At 39.4% G+C, this 14,701-nt stretch overlaps 1 protein-coding gene across 3 annotated transcripts in view; it reads right to left on the bottom strand.

Moving 5' to 3' along the window:
• LPGAT1 (lysophosphatidylglycerol acyltransferase 1) overlaps positions 1-14,082 on the bottom strand; it is a 64,662-nt gene extending 50,580 nt beyond the window's left edge. Inside the window, exons 1-3 of one of the 3 annotated variants that reach the window (XM_032623682.1) lie at positions 13,858-14,049; positions 13,403-13,597; positions 12,262-12,522 (exon numbers count right to left, since the gene is read on the bottom strand). In XM_032623682.1, coding sequence (XP_032479573.1) covers positions 12,262-12,499 — 238 coding nt within the window. In that variant the 5' untranslated portion in view covers positions 12,500-12,522; positions 13,403-13,597; positions 13,858-14,049. Of the gene's footprint in view, positions 1-12,261; positions 12,527-13,402; positions 13,598-13,857 lie in introns of all 3 variants that reach the window. The other 2 variants (XM_032623664.1, XM_032623673.1) reach the window with 2 other exon arrangements.
• Positions 14,083-14,701: the final 619 nt, after the last annotated feature.

Raw genomic sequence — 14,701 nt, 5'->3', positions numbered from 1 at the left:
TGCCAATGCAGGGGATGCAGGTTCGAGCCCTGGTCCGGGAAGATCCCACATGCCGTGGAGCAACTAAGCCCGTGCGCCACAACTACTGAGCCTGCGCTCTAGAGCCCATGCTCTGAAACAAGAGAAGCCACCGAAATTAGAAGCCCGCGCACCACAAGGAAGAGTAGCCCCCGCTCAAGGCTACTAGAGAAAGCCTGCACACAGCAACGAAGACCCAACGCAGCCAAAAATAAATAAATTAAAAAAAATGTTTTGTAGGTCAATGTTTTTTTCTAATATGTCGTGCTGTCTCCAATATCATACTTATTTAGCAATAACTATTATTTGTTAAAAATACAACACCTGTATATAAGTATTTGAGGCTTAAAACAGCTTTAAATGATTATTTCAGCTTTAAAATGACTGCCTAATTTAGTCTCTCATATACAAAAACTAATTCTATCCCACCCATAAAAAACAGCCTGTGACTCATTCAAAATGACATCCTTTTTCCTTATCCATGTAATCCATACTTTATTCTACAACATAAATTTAGCTTCTAGTTAATTTTCTTCTCTGCAAAGACCTCAATTAACTTTAAAATTAAATTAACTTTAAAAAATGGAACCATCACATGAGCGGGAAATCTGTATATTGAGCTCCATTTTTCAGAAAACTTTTCGCAGGAGCATTTTGAACACATAGTTCATAGCAAACTCAACTATTCCCAAAGCCATCCATCAAAGTAGAAACTATGCCAAAAATCCTTTTGGTAGAAATTAATCTAAATCACACTCTCTAACACAGCATTATACAAATCAATAACTTTGCTAACTGGCAGTAGGCAGTCAATAAGCATTTGATTGGTCAATCACACAAGATACTTCTACAATAAAGGTCCTGTTTTCTTGACAGAGCAACAGGAAAGAAATATCGTTATTCCTAATCACACTATTTCTAAGACAACTCCTAGTGAAATACATAGCTAGTAAGCATTTCCTCAACACAGAGGTAAAAAGGGGTGATTTAACCCAATTATGAATGCTAATTCTTGAAAAACACGGTTTTCAGTAAACACTTTTAAATCCAAAACAGCTTTAAACTAGTTCTGATTAGTGAACTAGCCTCATTATTGAAGTCATTATACATATCAAAAAGGATCATGAATTTTTAAAGAATTAAAATACAGCAAAATATACTTAACATTAAAACTTAGTACAAAACTACAGTAATAAAGAAAGCGTGGTACTGGCATAAGGACAGACATATAGATCAATGGAACAGAATTGGGAGGCCAGAAATAAACCCATATGGCCAACTGATATTCAACAAGGGTGCCGAGATCATTCAATATGGAAAGAATAGTCTTTTCAACAAGCAATGCTAGAACAACTGGATATCCTCCACATGCAAAAGAATGAAGTTTGGACCCCTACCTTACACCATATAGAAAAATTAACTCAAAATGGATCAAAGATCTAAACATAAAACCTAAACTCTTAAAAGAAAACATAGGTGTAAATCTTCGTGACCTCGGATTAGGCAGTGGTTCCTTAGATGACACGAAAAGCACAAGCAACCAGTGAAAAAATAGACAGGGTATAGTATATCAAATACAGAAAAAAATCTTATAACTCAATACTAAAAAGACAAATAATCCAATTTAAAAATGGGCAAAGGATTTGAATAGACATTTCTCTAAAGACATATATAAGCACATGAAAAGATGCTCAACATCATTAGTCACTAGGGAAATGCAAATCTAAACCACAATGAGCTATCACTTCACATCCACTATGATGGCCAAATTAAAACAACAACGACAACAAAAACCCAGAAAATAATAACTATTAGTGAGGATATGGCGAAATTGGAACTCTTCTACACTGCTGGTAGGAATGTACAATGGGACAGCTGGTATGGAAAATAGTTTGGCAGTTCCTCAAAAAGTTAAACATAGAATTATCATATGACCCAGCAATTGGACTCCTAGGTCCAAGAGATTTGAAAACATATGTTCACCCCCAAATTTGTATATGAATGTTCATGGAAGCATTATTCACAACAGCCAAAATGTGGAAACAACCCAGATGTTCATCAACTGATGAATGTATAAACAAAATGTGGTCTATCCATACAATGGAATATTATTCAGACATACAAAGGAATAAAGTACTGACACATGTTACAATATGGATGAACCTTGAAAACACTATGCTATGTGAAAGAAGCCAGACATATAAGGCTAAATATTGTACAATTCCATTTATATGAATGTCCAGAATAGGCAAATCCATACAAAGTAGAGATTAGAGGTTGCCAGGGGTTGAACGGAGGAGGAAATGGAGAGTGACTGCTAAAGGGTTTGGGGTTTCTTTTGGGGTAATGAAATGTTCTAGAATTAGTCAGCCCTGATGGTTGCACAATATTGTTACTATAGTAAAAATCATTTATTTGTTAAATATAGTGAAATTTATGGTATGTGAATTCTATCTCAATTTATATATGTATATATAAATTTTTAACATATATAGTAAAGTTATATTGATCATAGTTTAGTCTTTTGATGATTCAAAAACATCTTGATGTGTTTAAATTTACAGGTGTTTTATCCCTTAAAGTGTCAAATAATGTAAACTCCAAGTTAATAGCATATGCAAAATGTGTTTATATACTTGATTCATAATGGTTTCTTAAAGTTTAATGAGTAATAAAAAAGTTTGGGGCTTCCCTGGTGGCGCAGTGGTTGAGAGTCCGCCTGCCGATGCAGGGGAACACGGGTTCGTGCCCCGGTCCTGGGAAGATCCCACATGCCGCGGAGCGGCTAGGCACGTGAGCCATGGCCGCTGAGCCTGCACGTCCGGAGCCTGTGCTCCGCAACGGGAGAAGCCACAACAGTGAGAGGCTCGCATACCACAAAAAAAAAAAAGAAAGAAAGAAAGAAAAAAGTTTGGGGAAAAGTGTTTTACTAGCAAAACTTGATCAGATCTACCAAACCTTAAGAAAAAGTATAACCTCATAACTAAAATTTATGCATGCTTTTTACAATACTATTTTAAAATTATCTGCACTATAATTTAAAGAAACAGAAATCAACTAGACTTGCTTTGTTTTTCATATTCAAAACATGAAAAGCAAAGAGAATAACCAATTTTTAATAATCTAGATTTTTATATGACTATATTCAAAAGAAGAATTGAGACATTCTACTAATTAACGAGTGCACAAATAACAGGAAACATTTCACTGGGCTAGTAATACGGTACATGAAACTTGAAAAACCCGTGACCACAGTTCTTACTAATGAAACTTTATTTTTCAGTTTTCATCGCAGGCCTCTGCTACATGAAATCAGCAGCTGAGGTCACTAACAAGCTTTCAGTTTTAATGGTAGAACTCGTTAGTATATAGGCACTATTAAGGCATATAAATGCAAAACTATCATATGCCCAGCAGAAATAGCCTAGTAATTGTTACTTGAGTATTTTTTTAATGAACATCATCTGAGCCTCTGGGGTCCAGGCAGGTAATGTAAACGAGCAAAGCAGGCCCAGAGTAAAACAAGGAAGGCATGGGTTCTTGGGTGAAGTGGAGAGCACAGGCCCATCTAAAGGAGGCGGTCATCACTTAGCTCCAGCAAACTGCTGCTGGATGTGAGAGCCCCACACAGCCAGATTTCTAATTTCTCAAGAGCTGGAAATCTTGGTTTTATCTTTTGCATTTTGGGAAATCCCCCTAATTTTGAAATGTTGGCAACTAATTAAAAGAAAAGTTGAAATACTGCGAAGATCAAATAAAGCCCATCAGCTGCTGAATAGGGCCACTAGTTTGCAAACTCTGAAAAGAAACTCTTGTAGCTAGTTTGTAACAGATAAACTATAAATATACTATATTTAATAGAGATAATACACTTTTTATTTTACTAATATATATACTTAATATATTTAATCATTATAATATACTATAAATGTATTTTCAAAATTTGGGGGCACTAGTCATCCTTAAAGTCTTCAAGGTGGTCTATAGACCAGACCCTAGAGAGCAGTAGTAATGTTACATTTCATTCATATTCCTTACTCAAGTATCGAAGGTAACTCACTTCTTCCATTCATTTTGGTGACATTTTCTGACTGTAGCCAAGTGGAAACAGAGTGGATATCTTAACTATACTCCAGTGATAAGTATTCCAAGAATCAAAACAGTTTGAGAACCAAAACCCAAAACAGTTTAGGAGGAAAAAAACCTTGGGGAGGCTATTTCTTGCTTTTGGACAGACCTTAAAGAAAATTAATTATGTAATAAAGTTGGTCTCCATTTTATAATAATCAACTAGTAATGCATTAGAATGGAGACAGAGTTGACTGAATTATAATTACATAGCTGAATAAAAGTCTTATGTTGCACTTTCTGGCATGAACACAGTAGAGTTATAGACGTGAATCTTCCTGGAAAATATACATAGCAACAAGGAGAAAGAGGAAAAGAAAACCTCACAAAACTTTTCCAGCAAGCCTAGGAGAAAAAGAAAAATATAAAAACTCCAAAATACATGAGATCTGACTGAGATCAAACAAAGCTGATATCAGACAGAATCTATATTGGGAGTGGAGAGCAGAGACAGAGACAGAACGTGTGGCATGTGATGAGGAGGGCCCAATAATGGCAGATCTCAGAAAGCAACAGCAAAACCACACATTCTTAAGGAGAGGAATGTACACTGGCATGCTGTGGCTGTGTCCCTCCAGTCACAGCTGCAAAGGAAGGAGTGGGAAGTCCAGAATTGGTGGCAAAAAGCCTCCTAGACTCAGTCTGGTTTGGAGAGGCAGAGGACTTGTGGCAACACAGAGAACACACCCATGCGCCATATGTAAAAAAAACTCTCTCTGAGGCAGAAATCTGGAAATATACCTTGGCCCCACCCACACCTCCTACAAATAACTGAGGAAAATCCAATTCACTAAATCACAGGGAATAAAAAGGTAACTGGCACAGCACTGACTTGGAGATACTATAAGAAAAATGGTAGAAACGAGCGGCATAACGTACCAGCTGTCAAACAATACTGCTAGAAAAACATTACAATGGAGAAGATAAAAACTATAACTAAATATTCTTGCATGAATTTAAGAAAATCAATGAAGCCACCCCACTATGAAGAAGCTCACAAAGCATAAATAAAATAAGAACTCAAGGAAGAACTGTCTAGACAACAGGAACAAAGGAAGCATGAATTGGCAGAACTCAAGGAAGAAACAGAAGAAAAAACAAAAGCATCACAGAAATGAAGAAGAAACTGAAAGCAGAACAAAGAGACACTGCAGAAGACACAGTAAGAGACATTAAAGACAGAAACAAACAAATGAAAAAGTGTTTAAAAGGATTAAAGAGAAAATAATAAACAAAAAAGATATACAAAGGGAGATCCAACAGACATATAATTAGGGTCACCAAGAAAGAAAACCAAAATGATCAAACAAAATAAATATTTAAAGTTATAACTAAAGAAAACTTTCCTGAAATAAAAATAGATTTGAATCTACGTATTAAAAGGCACACATGTGCCAGTATATCCTACACCACCATATCCTAGTAAAATTACCAAATATTAGAGACAAAGAGAGAATCCTTTGGGGCCAATAGGCAAAAAGATCAAATCATTAATCATGGGAAAAAATTCAAGTTGGCTTCACACATCTCTACAGCAACATTTAATGCCAGAATACATCTGCACAACACCTGTAAGATACTCAAGGAAAGAAAGAGTGAGCCAAGGATTTTATACCTGCTAAGCCATCCTAAGTGTAAAGCAACAAAAAGAAGTTCTGAAAATGCTGTAAGAATAATATTCCCATATTATTTTCATGACTCGTTATTGAGAAACCACCAGAGGACAAACTTTAACCAGCCGCAGGATAACTGGGAAAAACTTCTGCAAAAGTGCTTGGGTGAGCATTATATATATATTTAACTGAAAAAGTAAGACTAAAACAGAAAGAGATAAAGGTGATAAAATAGAACACAAACATTATAGGCTATAACAATGTATAAATTCAAATAACAAAAATTGGGTGAAGGAAGAAAGTGAGCAGGAAGTATAATAAACTTACTGCTTACCTTGATGTTAACAGCTGGGAGTCAATAGATAGCCTTAAAGTTCACAAATCAAGCAGTAGAAGTAAAAGCATACATAATAGTGCAAATGTAAATACAATTGTGAATAAATACTATTGACTATTGAGTAAAACTGGGTGATGCAGAAGAGAAAGGGGAAGAGAGAAGAGAGTATTTTAAAAGAATTTTACCTTTCTTCATAGAAAACAGCTAATAGTTACTATGAATAGAGAACTAAAAATATCTTATAAAGTAACTAATAAGACAAAAATACAAACCTTTCTAAATATCAAAAGAACAAAAAAGCAAAGAAAGACTACACAGTGAAAGACTTAACATTTATATAATTAAAAACAGAAAACACAAAATACAATGACAGAGCCCAGACAAAACATGTCTGACATATCAATAAATGTAAATGGATTCAACTCATATTGAAAGAGATTTTCAAATTGACTCATAAAGCAAAACCTATCTCCATGCTGATTTAGAGATACATCTAAATCAAAATAATTTAAATAGTTTGAAAACAAAAGGATGGGCAAAGATATACACGGCAAATGTAAAAAAAAGAAAGTAGGAATTATTTGACTCAGCTCTTTCTGACTCCAGAATCTAAGTCTTACCTATAAACAAAAACTGCAAATAACATTTCATGTGCTTCTGTAATAGTGCATGTATAGGGTATGTGTACATGAATGAATATGCCTTATATATTTTTAAAAACTATAACAAATTACTCAATTATATACAGTTTTTGAAATAAGACTAGATATCAAATTTCTGAGTTTAAAGAATTTAGTAATATTTACCTTTAATGGTATATAAAAATTTTTCCATATAAAAATCAAAACACTACTGAAAACTCCTCACCTGGATTTATGTCAAGATAAGCTGTTGATCTAAAAGCATGCAGTAACTCCTTATTCTGATGACAATCTACTGTCAAGCACTCAAATACTAAAATTTGAGTTGTTCTCTGAATCTTAAGGAAGTGGCATTTTATGAAATTTATAGTATACTACAAATTATTCTGTTGAAGCAACAATTTTTTTTTAACCTCTTGCAGAAATCCACAGCTATAATATTGCTTTCAGGTGTTAAAGATCTGTAGCTTCAGAAAGAGATTTCATGCCTCAGAAACAAAAATATGGGTAGTAAAAATTAAGAAACATTCTAGGAATATTATATAAAGGTCAATAACGGCTCTATAAATACAAAAATACACTTGTGGCAGCATCAACTCAGTTAATGCATAAGAGGAAGTAACTGTGAAATCTGTTTCAATTTCAACATCAATAATAAAATGCGGGATAATAATAGTATCAACCGGATAAGACTGTTGTGAGCATTAAATGACTGAAACACTTAGCACACTGCTTGGCTTATATTGCAATAAATGTTAGCTAATATTATCATCACAAAGATATAAATTTCAAACTGATGTATTATTCAAATCTTTTAAATCTATTATAATTACTGATGATAGAATTAGCCCCACAGAGAAATATTTCCCTAATGGAAAAAATAAAAGAATGTAAAGCTGCTCCTTTCCTAAATGCCCTACTCCCTCTCTGCTACCACCTACCCCTGGGGCGAGATCAGGAGCCCTTCCTCTTCCATCCCATGGTACACATCCATTAGAGCATTATACCAGGATGTGTTCATTGTTGTTGGCACTGTCTTCCCCACCAAGGCTACTGTGAACTCCTTAAAGTCAGTGATTATGTCTTTATGCATCTCAACACCTCCAGGGCACCTGTTCCCACACATAATATAAGCTCAATTAAGGTGTGTTAAATTAACAAATGTGGTATTGTAGGTTTTTTGTGTGTGTGCGCGCGCGCACGTGTGTGAAAAACATGATCCAGTTCAGGGTTTATATTCTGTGGATTGCAATGATCTTGATTACAGACTGAGCTGCCTTAGCTGCCTGCCTTCCTGAAAGGTCTGTTATCAAGATCAGGAAGGCAGGCAGCTAAGGCAGCTCAGCTGGGACCAAGAATGAAAGAAGGGATCATTCAAGAAATATTTAGACACTTACAGAGTACCCTGTGAGCACCAGGCAATGAACCGGGCTCTAGGGTTGTAAAGAAGACCACATCTCTGTCTAGAGAGCTCACAGCCCGGTGGGCAGGGAGCAGGTAAGGATCTCCCTCCTACTAGTTAAGTAGAGATGCTAAAGTTAAAGCTAGATCAAGACAGCTGATGCCCAGAATTCTCCTAAATTTCAGTGCTCTTTCCACGAGAACAATGCCTTTCAAATGTTGACAGGACTCATAGTAAAAAATGTATTCTGTAGCACTGCCCAGTACAGACATGTACACTTCTGGTATTTTCTATTTAATTATTTTCTATTTCACTTTTTTAAAATGTTCATCTTGACACATTAAATTGGTTTATGACTCAAAGGTGGAAAAATACTGCTCTAGAAGGTATATTTTAAAACTCTCTCTAAAATGTCAAAGTCAGATATAATTCCTAATAATTAATTTTTCTCACACAACGAATGTCCCAGCAAAAAAAAGTAAAACACTATCAAATAATCAAATAACCCCCAAAGACTAACACAGAGCCATGACAGCTGTCAACTGGGGAGTGGGAGGAAGCTAAACCTAATCTCCATCAGCTTTCTCTAAAGTAAATACCCGATCTAAGGGAAAGAGCTATTGCTAAGCAAAACACAGGGGGCTTGGTGGCAAGTCCCCTGGCACCTCAGCTCTCTTCCAGACAGACTGTGGCCCAAAAGACTCTCATCATCCTACACAAGAAATTCTGGAGCTTCCACTTACATTGAATATTTTTAAATTATTTTGTGTAAGAGACTTTAATTAAATGTGTTTGGATGGGGAACAATGAATTTATTAAAATAAGTGAATGAAAATCAAAATAAACATCTTATTTTAACAAAATCTCTCACTGATATTTGCCAATCTTCACTTAAATTGAGGGCAGGGGAGTGTACTGATTTATCCCAGATCTGAATGAAGCATGTAGAAGTGAATCATTAATTAAGGTAATAGGTTTTTTTTGGTTTGCTCTTGAAATAAGAGAGCAAGGCAGTATACAACTTTTCCTCAAGATAAGATGCTTATACAGCACTTCCCACTAAAAGAAATATGATAACAACAATCATCACTACCTAGCTGCATATTAGAGATGAAGAAACCCCAACATTCTCAGTTATTTCAAGAAATGTATTCCCCTGAACAGATGTAAAGTCAGAAACACGCAGAAAGACCAGAAAATCCCTTTCCCTCCTCTGTGTCCACAGACAGTACTCCAGCTCTGAGAACGCAGATTAAGTACAAGAACGTCCAGTCAAGCTCTTGGGCTTTACTAGCCTCACCATTCCCCATGCAAGAAGCATGTCTGAGTTTAAAGGACTCATTTTTTGTGACATTTGCCTCAAATTAAAGGACAATTTTATAAAACTTTAATAAATCTTCCTGTCCTCCCCAAAAGAAATCTGTTTAGAACGATGTTGAGAAAAACATTCTTTTATAAAGATAAAATGCATTTTTTTCTAAGAAAAAGGAGAATGTCATACCTGTTATTTATCAGCTCCATCCAGTAGAACTTTCTGTGATGAGGGAAGTGTTCTATTATCTCACTGTCCAATACAGTAGCCACTAGCCATCTAGTACTGAGCACTTGGAATGTGACTGGTGTGGCTGAGAAACTGAGTTTTAAATTTATTTCATTTTAATTAATTTAAATTTAAATAGCCATATATGGCTGGCAGCTACCATTTGGGGCTGTGTAGATTAGATAATTAACTTAAGTCCTCAGCAGCAAAGCTGAGCAATTGACTTACCTTAGACAGAATGACACAATTTGAAAATATATTCTATACCAATATTCAATTTTCAGCTTCCTAATTAATATTTAGTTAACTAACATTTAAAGTTTCCTCAGAAGTGGCTTTTCAACAAAGTTTGGCAATTTTTATTCTAGAACGTGAACACACTAGATCTGCTGAGCAGGATTCCTTTGGCAACGTTCAATTTTCCATCTGTGAAACTTAAGCACAGGGAAAGGGGAAAAAAAACAACTTAGGCCCACCCTCCTCTTGATACAAAGGTAAGAAATAAAACACATAATCTATACAAAGCCTAATACAACCTCCTAGACCCTTCTGGGAACATCTGCTCAACAACCCTTGCTTATGTTTGCTTCTTTAGACCCAGTCGTGGCTTTCAACAAAAGTCATTCCTACATTTGCTTGACCTTTTGACTGTGCTCTGTTATGACCAGACCCTCTAGAAGTATTCTGCTTATAGAAAGACCATTTAAAATGTACATACTAAAATATCCTATATTTAAATGAGACCAACTGATCAAATGGTCAAAAAGCAGTAGCTTGAAGAAGAGCAGATGCTTCAGAGAGACTAAAATATGCAGATCATGCCAAGACCACCTTCCAAGCAGGTGGCAAAAGAAAATACGTAGTTCTATAGGCAGCAAGGATGAGACTCCCCAAGAAAATATGCTTAAAAATACACTGCAGCCTTGCTGTGGCCACAGGATAACTAACTTTAACTTCAATCAGCACCACTGCACTCCTTACAATCTCAAGGTAAATGCCAAATTATTTTTTTCAAGCTTCTCATCATGCTAATACTTATACGCAAATATTCCACAAACACACACACAGGCACAAGTGTTTCAGTAATTTCATTATTTTTAAGTAGAGTGAACTTCTAGAACTTGTATCTAAAAATACTATGAGCTCATTTAAAACAAGCAAACTTAAGTATACTGTGCAAAGAACAAAGCCACTCATACCGCATAGCATACTGGGGAAAGCTCAGACTATACAGAGCAAAGCAATTCTATGACAGCAGTGCAGTTCAGGTAAGAATTCAACACCATAGATGAAAACTTCATTTTTTTTTTCTCCCACTACTACTGCTACCACCAGGTCCCAAAAAAAGGACTCAAAGTTCACCTACTGTATCTAAAGAGCATTGGGATCTCAACAAGACACATAACAAAGAAGCAATGCCTACACTATTTCCCAGGCTTCAGGTCTTGCAGAATAATAAATGGCATTGACAGGAGAAAAGGCTTCATCTGGGGCAACTAAGAGCACTCTGATCTAGCAAGAGACTGTCAGACTCCATAAAAGCTATGTGCTGTCAGCCCTCACATGTGTGGATAAAATCTGGAGATGTAGCCTGGGCAGGAAAGAGGGAGACAGAAAATTTTCAATGGGGAACTGCAGTGCAGTTCCACCCTAAGAGTACCCTCCTCACTCTTCCAAGATACGACCTACAGCACCTGCGGCACTAGCGCTAAGGAGCTTATCAGCTATAGAATTCTATGATAAAGTCTCAATGTCTAAGACAAATGCCAGAAACCTCAGTGCCTTTTTCTTTATCCTAATTCTTAGAGGAAAAAAGTCAAATAAATATAATAAACAATACAGAATTTTCACAGCAGGGGCATAAGTTCTCAAAGCACATAAGGCTTATAAACAGAAAAAAACCACTACTTATTCAGTTCTTTAAAAGTTCGCTTCAGAATAGAATTAATAAAAATCTACTAAAAGACACTCAGAAGATAAATTAGCTTAACAGGGATAAAACTTAATTTCTTATACTTAATATTCTAATATAGAATTATGAGATAAAACATAGATTCTAGTAAACAAAAGAAACACGTAACAGAAAAGAAAGCCATTTTTTGCTTGGCTTCAAATGTGAACACAGTACGACACACTGTGAAAAAACTTATTAAACTATCTTAGCACAAATGGGGCTCAGTACTTTTTCTTAATGCCCAATGATTATGGGCTAAATATCTCACCTCTTCATTTTCAAAGCCCTGAAGCCCTATAAAACTCACTCCTACTCCTCTAGGAGAGCTTTCACATACTGGTTTTAATAGACGTCAATCATTTTAAAACAGTATTTAAGGAATTTACCAATATATAATTATGAAATTATACTTCTGAAAATATCATTCTTCCTAAATTAGGATTCTGGAAAAAAACAACTCAATAGAATTGTTTTCTATTTATTTTTTCAATAGTCAAAGCATCTTCCACCCAAAGTGTAATATATATATATATATATATATATATATATATTTTAAATCATGGCTCCTGACTTAAGCATAACATTACAAAATTTTTAATATGCATTAAAAAAGTGCTCCCACTCTTACCTGTATATCCAGCATACCATCCCCAAGAAGCCACCATTCCTAAAAGCCATTTGTACATGATTCCTTCAATATACCAGAACCGCTTACTGTCCAGCAGTCGAAGGGGCTGAAGCACAATTACATAGCAGATGTAGGAGGAAATAGCAACCAGGTTGTTGGCGACCATGAAGGCAAATCTCATCAGGGCTTTCACCAAGATCCAGCCCAGCCACGGAGCTTCTTCCAAAGTCACAGCCATTCTCACATTGGAGACTGTCCTGTCTTTCTGAGATGAAAAGAAAATTCATTTAAAAAGGAAAATGGATTAAACACATCTAGATAGTCACCAACAGAGAAATCACCTCCAGCACAAAAATAAATGAAAAAATCGAGGGTCTAAGCTTTCCTAGTGTATTACCTCGGCGATCTGTCCGGGAAATTCCAGAGGGGGACAGAGAGCAAGGGAGGAGGAGCCGCACAAGGTCAAGGGAGCTGTTCACGGAGGCACAGCTATGTCATAATATATTTAGCAAATGATAACACTATTCCCACCAACTAATCTGTGGCCGGCCCGCACCGCGTCTGACTGCAGTCTTCTGTTGGACTTTAACGAAGAAAAATAGACCCACTTGCTTCACACACGCTCAGTTATCTCCAAACTGACGATACGAGTGAAAAGACGACTAAAACGGGGACCTCTAGATCAAATCTCCCAGACACTGCGACCTCGGTACCCTCACCACGACCCTTCCTGCACTGATTCATTCCTTTAAAAGGTCTCTCGCGTTAGCAAAAAGAGTTAAGTTAAAATTGTTCATTTGCGGCAAATCAGGTTTTGTGTTCCTTTTTTTTTTTTTTTACAGAAAAAAAGGGGGGCGGCAGAAAAGAAGGCAAAAGGGTGAGAGGAAGAAAGTGGGCGATAATAAGGAAAAAAGGATTAAGGACAGGAGTAGGGGGAGGGGAGCAATAGCAGAAGGAGGTGGAGGCAAAGGGCCAGGGATGAGGAGCACCGGCCCCGACCAGAGGGCAGGGAAACCAGGGATGATGAAAGAAGCAGGGAAGAGGAGGCGACGGCAGAGCTCAGGGGGCGGGTGGGGCCCGCCGCGGTTTCCGCGATGTGGAAGCGTTAGGGCGGCGGTCTCGGCCCGCGCGCCAGGCTCACCTCGGCGGGCGCGGGCGGCGAGCGGTGGAGCGCGGGAGCCGGTGGGGCCGGGGGTCGGCGGCCCGGGACGCGGTGCTGCGCGGCGGCGGCGGCGGCGGGTGTCCCCGGCCGAGGAGTCGCGGTCATGGACCCGGCAGCGGCGGCCGAGGCGCGGCGCGAGCGGGCGCGCGGACGCCCTACTCCCCTCGCGGCTGCCTGCGGACAGAGGGACGGCGGGGACTCAGAGGCCAGACCTGTCACCGGGGCGGGTCCCGGGGAGGCGGGCGGATGCCCAGCACCCCCGCCTCCTTCTTGGGGCCTACGGCGCTCTCGTCCCTCATGCCGCTGCCGCCGCCGCCGCCGCCGCCTCCTCCCCGGGCCACGCGACTACGACACCCCTTCCCCGGCCCCCCAGCGCCTCCCCGGGCCCAGCCCGCCGCAGCCCCGGGGCCTGAGCCCACCGAGCCTGGGGTTACCTCGGGCTGGCCCGGCCCCGGCTGGGGCTACGGGAGCCAGAGGAGCCGGAAGAATGCATGGCAGGCGGAAGGAGGAGCGGCGGGGCCCGGCCCCGCTCCGGCTGCGGCGTGCCCCGCGCCCCGTCCACGGCGGTGCCGAGACTCGATCCCCAGGGCCCAGCCGCGTTCGCCGGGGCTGACGGGGAGGGGCGGCGGGGAGGAAGCGGCGGGAGTCGGGACTGCTGCAGAGCCGCCCCCAGAGCGCCCTCTAATGAAGGCGCGGCCGCCGTTGTCCGCCTGCTCAACCCGCCGCCTGCGCTGCCGGCGCCGCCGGCGCCAGGGATCCCGCTGTCCGCGGATCGAGGCCCTTGGGGCTGCCTGGCCCCTAGGCCGGGACTTGCCTCAGCCCGGGACCGAGGAAGAGGGCCACTCGGAAAGATCTAGGAATGAGCACCAATCCTTACACCACACGAGTGATTTGGTCCAAATTGAGAGCCACTTTTTAGCCAAAACAGCCGTTTTTCATTGTTAAGGCTTTCTCTCCTGACAAACGCGATCGCTGCCCAAACTGGAAAGCTGTCTCCTTGAAGACTGAATGTCTTCTTTTCTTTCCTAATGAAACCTAGTTGCTCTCATGGCTTTTCTTCTGAATCTCCCCAGAGTATTAAGGTCTAGAGTTTAAAATCAATTCATGTTAAGTGCCAGAACTCTTGTTCCTGGAAAGCACCTGGAAGCACATTAATGACAATTATGATGCCCCATCCATCCTCTCGCCCCCTCCGCCCCCAAAAGAATCCAGTGGGAATGGGCGGTCCACACAGAAACACTGAAATTTAGTTAGTCAAGGAGGGGAAAGCACGTAGGC

Source organism: Phocoena sinus, chromosome 1 (genome assembly GCF_008692025.1).
Source record: "Phocoena sinus isolate mPhoSin1 chromosome 1, mPhoSin1.pri, whole genome shotgun sequence".
Lineage (NCBI taxonomy): Eukaryota > Metazoa > Chordata > Mammalia > Artiodactyla > Phocoenidae > Phocoena > Phocoena sinus.
The sequence above is the reverse complement of the archived record's forward strand: the minus strand, read 5'-3'. Positions and strand labels throughout refer to the sequence as shown.